This window comes from Trifolium pratense, linkage group LG6, assembly GCF_020283565.1.
Source record: "Trifolium pratense cultivar HEN17-A07 linkage group LG6, ARS_RC_1.1, whole genome shotgun sequence".
Classification (NCBI taxonomy): Eukaryota; Viridiplantae; Streptophyta; class Magnoliopsida; order Fabales; family Fabaceae; genus Trifolium; species Trifolium pratense.
In genome coordinates, this window is record NC_060064.1 from 20,487,954 (window position 1) to 20,498,909 (window position 10,956).

General features: G+C 27.9%; 1 protein-coding gene across 1 annotated transcript; it reads right to left on the reverse strand.

The window, feature by feature from the left end:
- Nucleotides 1-8,647: 8,647 nt before the first annotated feature.
- On the reverse strand, nucleotides 8,648-10,669 carry LOC123890000 (protein NODULATION SIGNALING PATHWAY 2-like). The gene has a single exon (XM_045939537.1). The coding sequence runs from the start codon at nucleotides 10,602-10,604 to the stop codon at nucleotides 8,811-8,813; it is 1,794 nt and encodes a 597-aa protein (XP_045795493.1). The 5' UTR covers nucleotides 10,605-10,669; the 3' UTR covers nucleotides 8,648-8,810.
- Nucleotides 10,670-10,956: the final 287 nt, after the last annotated feature.

Sequence of the window (10,956 nt, forward strand, 5' to 3'; positions counted from 1 at the left end):
TGAGATTTTGAATTCACATTAATTGAGAGATCGTGTATTAATGATTTTGAATTACTACTTGATTTGATTTAGTTGAAATCATTTGATTGATTTGTGGAATTGATTTTTCTTTTTAATGTTTATTTTATTTTACGGTGAAAGCAACCTGTATGCATGTATTAATAATAATAATATGTTAACATTATTTCTCTAAAAAATATATATTTGAAGTTTATATTGACGGTTGTTATTTTTTTTATTTTATTTTGTGTCTTTCAAGTGTGCTTAATAATATGAAATGAGTTTTTTTTCTAAAAAAATAAAATGGATTGGTAACAAAAATAAATAATAAGAATTCATAATGATTGTAAAGAGAATTGGTAATGTTGTTAAAAAATTAAAACGTATTCGTTTGTTTCATTTTGAATGATTATTTGTAAATTAGCATTAAATTTTGATTCAGAAAAACACTAAAGAAAAAATATTCCTTATATGAGTACCGCACAAAAATTCTATTGAAGATGCTCTCTAAATTGCCATATAGAAAAGATGTTCTCAATTGTTGCCACATAGATTATGATGAATGAGAGGATGCCACATTGGATTAATAAAAATTAAAATTCATAAGAAAGTGATACGCAGATTTGTTTCCTTGAGAAAAAACTCTTAAACATATAAATAATAGATAGATTCACAAAAATAAAGATCTCCTTTTTTTTAAAAAAAAGAAGTATAAAATAAAAATTGCAATAGAAAAATATACAATAATGATGAACTTAATACTATTGAAAAAATACATCATTTGATTAATTTGTTAATAGATTCATCAAGTAAATACATCATTGATATTCCAACTTGTATCCAAGACATCATTGATATTGATAAAGTGCTATAAGCAAGTTTTTATAAAAAAATAAAACTACAGTTGTTAAAACAGACTTCGAGCTCTCAATTCAATCCATTTTGTGAGAATGTGATGCATTTCGTCTTGCCTCTCAATTATTTCCCTGTCACGAAAATAAATAGGATTAATAAATAAAAAGATGACCAAAAGAAAATAATCTAAAAGGTAAAACAAACAATATATTAAAATTATAAGAAATATCGAACAAAGAAGAAAAAATAAATAAATTTAAAAAGGTGACAATATACAGAAAAAATAGTGATTATCGAGAGAGATGAATAAGAGATAATGAAGATTGAAAAATTGTGAGTTTTAGAGTTCAGACAAATGTTATATATATAGTAAAAAAAAATGGACAAATGAGTAATTTTGTCTCTAATATGAAATTAAATTCATTAAAGTCAAATATATTGATTCCATTTTTAATTTTAAAAATATATTAGTAAATTAGTAATTAGTAAATTAGTAAATAAGACATATATGCACATGAATATAACACACATATTCCAATTTTTTTAAATAATAATAAAATATTAATTATATTATGTGACTCTATATAATTATAAAATTATGAAAATATATAATATATTTTTTTTTACCGTAATACAATATATATATATATATATATATATATATATATATATATATATATATATATATATATATATATATATATATGTATGTGACCTTAGTATTTTGATACACGACCATTTAGAAAAAATTTTGTGAGAGAATAATTTAGAGACCATAAAGATTTAATATTTTTTTAATTGAATTTGAAGACCATAAAAATTATTATATCCAGCTGACAATTATACCTAATTATTATATGCAGTTGGCAATCTTCCTTTCATAAAAAAAAATTTAAAAACAATTGCTTTAGTACAAAAATAATTTTTTTTTTGACGAAATTGGTACAAAAATAATTATTAGAGTAAATTTATGATTTTCGGTCAACAAAAATAATGACTATATAATTGCTTGCTATATATAGCACTTCAAAAACAATATTTATTTAAATGGATTGTCCAACCAAGAATCAGAAAGTAAAATGTTAACATGATTTTGATTCAGAAAAACACTAAAGATTCTAAGTAAAATTATTTCCTTTTAAAATTATTTTTAATAGGTGCATTAAATTCGATTTATAAATAATAATTGAAAAATGATTGAATTTCCAAATTAGCCAAAGATTCTAAGTAAAATGATATCATCATGTATTAGAGAAATTGCAAAGGCCTTCATAGTTAGCCACATAGGAATTGGAGAAATATTAGAATGCCACGTAAGACATGGATCAAGGAAATGGTGCCACATAGAAATAAGACCATGAGAGAGAAACTCCTAAATATATAAATAATAGATTAAAAATTAAAACAATTATGATTAAAGAAAGATGTAAAACGTGATTGAGGTCCAAATATTTTTAATACCTATTAAATAACTGAGTGAGACCCAATTAGTAGAAAACGTAATTAGACATAATTGGTAGGATTACCAAAATAGAACTTCGTAGAACAAAAACGAAACAACAACACCATTTTTGCCTTTGTTCATGTTGAATTTGTTTTGTGGTTTTCTAATTCCTGCGTTTTTGTAAGGTATGTATGGATGCGCATGGGTATGGGGATGGATGGGTACGAGTATTTTTTCAATCCGCGAGTATGGGGATGGGTATTATAGTACCCTATCCATACCCTACCCATTGTCATCCCTATCTATTTCTGAGTTTTTGACACTATAAGATGTCAAAATCACTCAAACAAAAAAAAAAAAGAGATGTCAAAATTGCTAAATCGCAATACTCAAGTGGCCAAATGCACCCCAAAGTTCTATCTTCCACGTAATCCTATCTAATTTGAAGATATCTGTCTCAAAAATTGCATTGTTTGTAATAATTAAACAATAAAAAATTGCAACAAATTATTTGGAAATCTTTATTTTGGTGATAGGAATGGGAAAGCTAACCAATCATTTTCCTACATATTGAGTTTTATTTCCACAAGGTTGCCAAGATAAACTATAGTTCCTCTTTTGACATGTTCGATGATTAGGTTCCCTAAATCACCGAATGATTTCATATTATATATACAAAAATTTGATTGGTGAATGAATTAGTTCATGTCTTCTCAACACAATTACTACGTACCAACTCATTAGAAATACAAAGGTTAATCATGAAGAAGTTTTTACATTTTTTTTAAAGAATTTTTAAAATAATTTTGAATGGATATAATAATTAATTTAAGATCAGCGCATTTTTTTTATAAGCAAAATTGTACTAATAAGAAATACAAGGAATACTCAATCCTTACAATACAAAAAGAAGTTATAAAGCTTCAAATCAAATACTTTGTAAACAACATAAAGGGTTACTACACCAATTTAAGATCAGCGCATTGATTCGAAGCATCAAGTGTGAGCTTGAACGCTTAAACCTAAATTTGCTAGCCTATCGACACATGAATTAATTTCCATTCTTTAAAAATATGGGAGACAGTAAATTTCATACTCTGCAAAATATTAAGACAATTCCATCAACGATTTTTTAACTTCCAATATCCATCTATCTATAGAAACCTTTGAGGCACTCTCTCCGTTTCTTTTTATTTGTCGTTTGAGAATCATGCGCACTATATATTCATATAATCTACTTTGATCGTAATTTTTTACTAATATATAAAAATAAATATTTTTATATAAGATGTTTTTCAATTTGTCACGACGGGTATTTTTCAAATCTAAAATTTTCATAATTTTTTATTTAAGATAATTAAAGATATTAGTGATCAAAGTTGTGCATTGACATATGTGCATAAATCTAAAACGACAAATAAAAAGAAAAAGAGAAAATAGTATTTAAATTTATGGATTTGGTGTCCATAAGTTCTACCTCAATTGATAAAAAATGCTGAAATTGTTAGGCCGAACGTCATGATTGGGGTTCGAAACCCCGACTCCATCACTTGTGTGTGTGTATGTGTGAATTTATAACAGTTTTTCTATTTCGTCTATCTACCAAATATTTTTTTATAGATTTGGAAATTCATAAATATAATATAAAAAAATTTGGTAAAAATAATTTCGAAATTGTTAGGTCGAACGTCGTGTATGGAATTAATAATGAAGTGATATAAAAATATGTACGCATATATATTTAAACTTAATAAAATTTGGTGCAGTAACTGCATTACGTACTGATCTTAGTCATCTCATCTCAATCAAACAGTTGAGATTATGTAAATGAGTTAAATTTGACGTATACTCTAAACCATTGAATCTCAAATCAATGGATACAATTAAATATACGTTGAATTGCGATAAATTACTGCAGTCAATCTAAATATATCTTCGCTTATAAAAAAAAAAATCTAAATATATCTTCTTTTTTTTATTTCCGAGGTATAATAAAAGTATATACACATAATTATAATTCTGTGCATCCTTATCCATAGATTTTTTTTTATAATACCTTCTCCATAGATTTTCATCACTAATTTTTTAATAGTTGATGCATGAAGGCTATTGTTTGGATGAAGGAGGCATGAAACTATACCTTAACTTTATTTAATATTATTATTAATTAGAGAAATGAGGAAATGTATCCTTGAAGCCACAATTGAGTGAATTGACATTATTAATTGTTTTCATATTGTTTAATTTAAAATATCATTTCCCTCTACTACCTAATGCGAGAAGAGAGGATTTGATTTGGATTTTTGGAATGAAAACAAAGGAAAATACATTATTTTGTCTTTCAAAATACTTCTTTAAGTCCAAAGCATTAGTATATTTTGCTCACAAATTGAAAGACTTTCAACCACGTCCACACGTTAATCTAAATAGATATGGAATCTATTATACTATAAATAATAATATAAGATATACCTAAGCTCATGCAAAAACTATTGACATAAAAGTTGAAGAATCTGTTTAAAAAAAAAAAAGAATCTGTTCTATTATTATTATAATAAATAATATAATTAAGGTATACCTATTCCATGAAACTCAGAGAAAAACGATTGCAGAAAAGTTGAAGAATATATTATATTATTGAAAATATTTAAGGTATACCTATTCCATAAAACTCATGCAAAAACTATTGACATAAAAGTTGAAGAATTAATAATAGTAAGGTACTCCTCCCGTCTCAAATTATAAGAGAAAAAATCTCATTTTTTTCCTCAAATTATAAGGGAAAAACTATTTTTAAGAATGTATTTTTTTCTTAATCTCATAAAATTAAATGCAAATTGCATTTAATTTTCTTTCTATCCCCATTTCAACTTTTCTCAATAAACAACAATCAATAAAAATTGTTTTTTACATCTTTTCATGCAACTTATTTTAAGGAAAACCCACAAAACATATTTCAAATAATCATGTTTTACTTTTTCTTAATAAGTGTGATTTCTGTTTTTTCCTTTATAATTTGGGACGGAAGGAGTATACTTATTCCCTAAGACTCATGCAGAAGCTATTGATAAAAGTTGAAATAAAGGTGGTGTGTGTTTAAAAAATTATTACAGTATTATTAACATAACATATTTTCGCCATTAAAAAAAAAGACATATTTTCTGTTAAAATAAATAAATAAATAAATAAATAAGACTACAATTTGAAGATTTTTTTAAAACAGCAAAAGACGTCATAAGGGTAGAGATAGTAATGTGTGGGTCTATCTTTGAGGAATCATTGAGTTAGGAAAATTATAGATCATGAAGGGTTTATGACTTGGCTAGAGATAGCAGCATATATGTTGAACAAATTCAGAATTCCATACTTCTTCCTTTTATAAGATTGATTTTTTCGAATGACAACGAAGGGATAAAAAACATAAGCTCAATTTTCTTCTCATTCATCAACATAGCAATACCTCTACTAAGGGCATTTTGGTTCTCCTATTTTAAAAATCATTTTTTGGTTCTCCAATTTTACATTTTTTCTAAAGTTTGGTCTCCCATATCATTAATTGTTGGGTCATTTTGCATGATTTGGTCTACTCATTAATGACATATTATTACTTATTAAGTCACATTGAATATCTATGTCAACAAAAATATACTACCTCCATTATCAAAAAAAAAAAAAAATATACTACCTCCATTCCTTATTATAAAACTCTGATTCACCACCGCACGTACGCCAATGCACAATTTTGATCACTAATATTTTTAGTTATCTATTAGTAAAAATTATAAAAACTTAATATTTTGAAAATACTCATCACAACAAATTGAACAAGATTTTATATGTTAATATTTACATTTATATATTATTAAAAAAATACGGTCAAAATAAGGTAAATGTATAGTACATTTTTGTCAAACAGTGTCTTATAATTATGGACGGAGGTAGTATCTAATATTGTCACATCATATATGAATAGACCATATCATCAAAAATAAAATAGGAACCAAAATTTTGGAAAAATAAATAAATTTTAGAGACCAAATAACCAATTTTTAAAATAGGAGGTCAAAACTTTATTTATTTTTTAAAATTAAATGCATCAAGAGTTCATTTAAGCCAAGAAAAAAATATATCATGATCTCAAAATCACTCAAACATAAAATGGGATTGCCATTTGAGTATTTCCCTCGCAAATCTTAATACTCAAATTACCAAATATACATCTAAGCCAAAATTTTAATTTATCTTCCATGGGATCCTATTCAAATTTAAAAATATGTATAAAACCAAAATTCTATTATTAATTTATTTAAACAATAAAAAGACTAAAAGAGCATTGCCAAAAAAAAAAAAATGAGCAAAATTATTTGGCAATCGACGTGTTTTCATGATAGTGAATGGGAAGCCAACAAATCACTTTCCTACATATTTATTGAGTTTTATTCCCACAAGATTGCAAGATAAACTATTGTTCCTCTTTTGGCATATCATGAGTAGGTTTCCCAAATAACCGAATGATTTTACTATTTCATATTATAATTAAAAAAATTTGATTAATTAATTAATTAGTTCATGTCTTTTCAACACAATTACGTACCAACTCATTAGAAATACAAAGGTCAATATGATAAAGTTTTCCCTGTTTTTTCGTGTACCATATCATCTACTTGTTCATGATAGAACTTGCCATATAATATATATGGGATTATAGTATTGTAGTCACATGAAATAGTGTAGTTACTTGTATGAATCCACGTTATGTAGGCACCTTAATACAGTGACGCGTTAATATATCGTTATCATTAGAAAGGAACATTTTTTTTTAAGCAACTCATTTGAAAGGAACTTATTAATATAAAAAACAAAATTAGAGCTATATATCCATTTGATTGAAGTATATCCCTCTCAATGAATGATATCAATATTTTAACTTAAAATATTATAAAATGTCTATTGCATTAATATTATAAAATGTATATTGACTAATATACATTGGATTAAATTTTTTGACTATGAATTAAATTTGAAGTTATTTGTACTCTATAGTGTTTTTTTTTTTGTATATTTAAACATCTAAGAATTGACAATATTTTTTATTTGAAGAAGCCAAATAAAAAAGGTTGATCAAGTGTGTGTGTGTGTGTATAGTGGACTAGTGGCGTAGCCGTGATCCTAAATTGGGGTTTAAACTTTTTAATTTTAATAAATAATTTTAATTATATATAAGTTTATCAAGTGTGTATTAATAATTTTAGTTTACCAATTATTTGGAAATTCTCAAATATTTCTCAAGCGTTGAAGTAGCACAATCAAAGAGAGAAATCACACTAAACCAGAGGCAATACTGTTTGAATCTTTTGACTGAGACAGGTGACTTGGGTTGGGACTTGGGATGCAAGCCATCAAGCATTCCTACATAATTACCAGTTGCGATTGTTGCGGCGCTAAATCATTTTGAAATTTCTCAAAATATATAAAATGACACAACTATGCCACTGCGCTATTTATCTACAATTGCAGAGTCTTAGTTTATTCCATAAGCACTGGTTTGAAGTAAGATTTTTCATTTGATTTGATGCAGATTATGATTTGAGGTTCATATATTTTATTTTTTGGTGAGAAATTTTGAAGAACATGACCAAAATCGTCTGATGCGGCTTCTGATGTAGTTACGGTGCGACCGTACACGTCAATGAAAATAACACCGCGATTGTGGTGCGATGCGGTTGCGGAGGGCCCTAGCCCCCGCCACATGTGAATTGTAATAGCTCATCTTGTGCTAAAGAATTAGCTTCTTACTGTAACAGTCAAAGTGTTTTGCACGTTGCTTCTAATTAATCCTGTGTTCCATGAGAGGAGAAAACACAGATATAGATTTTCATGTGGTTAGAGAAAGATTGCAAGCATGTTTGATGAAGTTGCTTCCTTCCAATATCTGGACATGAACAAACATCAGACATATTCACAAAGGTCTTGCACGCATATAATTTTCATCGACTCATTGTCAAACTTGGATTTCTAGACATATATAAACCTCAGCTTGAGGGGGAGTATTTAAGCATTTAGCTGAAATTAGCTTAAATTAGAAGTTAGTGTGAATTACTTGTCATGCAAGTAACTATGAAACTAGTGAGCTAGCTTAATTGTCAAAGTTAATTAGCTCTTAGGAAGTAGTTATGCTGACTTGACACTTGCTTAGATGGTTAGTTATGATGTTGATCATTGTATAAAGATTGTATCATGTAATAACTTCAATTTGAGTTGAATAATACAATGAATATTTTTTCTCCAATTTCATATGTGATGCAAACAGCTTGGGAAGTATATATGGTGATGCTGCTTGATGACAAAGGAAGATGATTATCTTAAAATTGTGATTAAAATATGTTAAGATGTACATATTTTCTTTATACATATTGTGCAAGAATCTTTATACAAATCAAATTATAATATGGAACACTTAAAAAATCTAAAAAAGTACTGTGTACACTCCTAACTTTCCTAGCCTTTAGTTTTAGTTTTTCCAAATGGAAAATCTTAATAATTGAGTTCCTTTCCATTCCACAACAAGTTCATTCTCATTTCCTCCTTCAATTCTAGCTTGATAAGAACTTTCACACTCTCTCAACACTTCTTTAACTTCCATCAAAACATTTTTGCTCAAACTTCCACTTTCTAAGCTAATCTCAGCTTGAAAATCACCATCATTTTTCATCTCTTCCCATGTTTGTAACCAATCACAAGAAGATATACAAGGTGCAACAAAAAGCACTTCACATGCAATTCTTGCTTTTGAGAATCTTTCTGAAAATTGTGATTCAATTGATTCCAACAAAGACTTATAATGCACCAAATTCCCTTCAAAAAATGACTTAAAATTTAAACTGTTTTTCAGTTTCTCAAATACATCGCCATCGCCAAAAGTAATCATTCCCTTGCTTCCACAATTCTTGATCAAATCCTCAGCTACTTTCAAAAATTCCAAAGCATTTTTTCTTCTGTTTCTTACCATTCCCATATGAGGAAGACCAGTCATCAAATTAAAGGCTAAAAACACTTTCCTTGCACCGCGTTTGTTCATTATTTTGATCTCACTAACCAATTCCTCCAATTCCTTTTCATCTACCATCAAGTTCAAACCACATGATTTCGCATACTCACAGAGTTCCCTTTTAGTATCCTCAAAATTCCAAACACATTCAGAATTTCCATCGTGACTCGATTTAATTGATGTCAATTTCAATCTTTTGTTTATTCTTGAAGCAGACTCCAATAAAGAAGGCCATTGAACACCATTTCCAATACAAAAATCAATTATGTGGATTTCATCACAATCTTCTAACATAGCAGTCTCAAGAATTGCTGAAATAGCTGCAAAATGAGCAACTTTTCCAACTAAATTCCCTTGATAGAGTGCTTTGAAAGAAGAATCGAAGTTCTTTTGAGCCTCGCCTTTGAGATATTCACCATGATTTGTAACCTCTTGAGACAAATAAAATGCAAGTGTTTCAAGAGAATCACCCATTGGAGTAACTTTTTGGCTTATACACTTCAAATTAACTTCTGCTAGTGCTTTTTGTCCTTTCTCTAAAGCTTCTCCATGTGCTTCCATCAAGTGTGGAAGACTCACTTGATTTTCAATTTCCATGTTTTGTTGGGGAAGAATAAGTGATTGTTGAATTGAGGAAAAATCTGATTTCATTGACTGTGTTGGACTCCATGAATCATATTGGAAATTTTGTGACGCGAAATTATCATTAGTTATAGTAGTAGTAGTAGTACCAATGTTCATTTCGCAACTGTCTCTGATGAGATTTGAACTTTGTTCCTCGAGGTTACAGGGAAAATTTTGTGAAGGGAAGCTCCCTTCGCTTTCTTCTTGGTATTCATATTCATGAATATCAACAATTTGAGGACATGAAATTGAATCAAAAGATTCTAATTCCATGAGTGATGAAAGTTCCAAGATTTCTGATTCATCAATTGGAAATTGGACATGATCATTGGTGAACATAGAAATTTCTGAGAGATTACTATTCTCTGAAGTACTTAGTAGAGTATTGAATTCATAATCATCAACATGGTCATCCATGATGATGCCATATGGAACATAGTCAACATCAACATGATCATCATCCATGATCATGCCATATGAACCATAATCATCAACATGGTCATCCATGATGATGCCATATGGATCATAGTGACCAAGATGTACCATGGTTTGATGATGATTATCAAAGATTGATGAGTCTATTTGTGCATAAGTTAATGGCCATGGAGAGTGAAGAATTTCTTGCTGATTCATATTTCTTTAAATGGATTTTTTTTTTCTTTTCTTTTGCACACAAAAGAGAGAAATGGTGAGGGATTTGATCTGTTGTTGTGTTTGGCTATTTATAATAAGGAAAATGTTATAGAAACAATGTAAAGATAAAAATAGACACCAAAGTTACAAGCTATCTAATTATTTTTTTAATTTTCTTTTTCAAATGTCATTTTAATATGCTATCTTGGAAGTATTTGATAATTGAAAAGAATTCCTCACAATGAATATATAGTTTGTTTAATTAATTAATTAATTTATCAAAAGAGTTGTAGCAAGGTATTCCCTCCGTCCCAAAGTATAAGGGGAAATTGGTCAACCAAAGTTAATGTAT

Coding starts and splice junctions, on each gene's coding strand:
- LOC123890000 (XM_045939537.1), bottom strand. CDS start 10,604: ATGAATCAGCAAGAAATTCTTCACTCTCCATGGCCATTAACTTATGCA.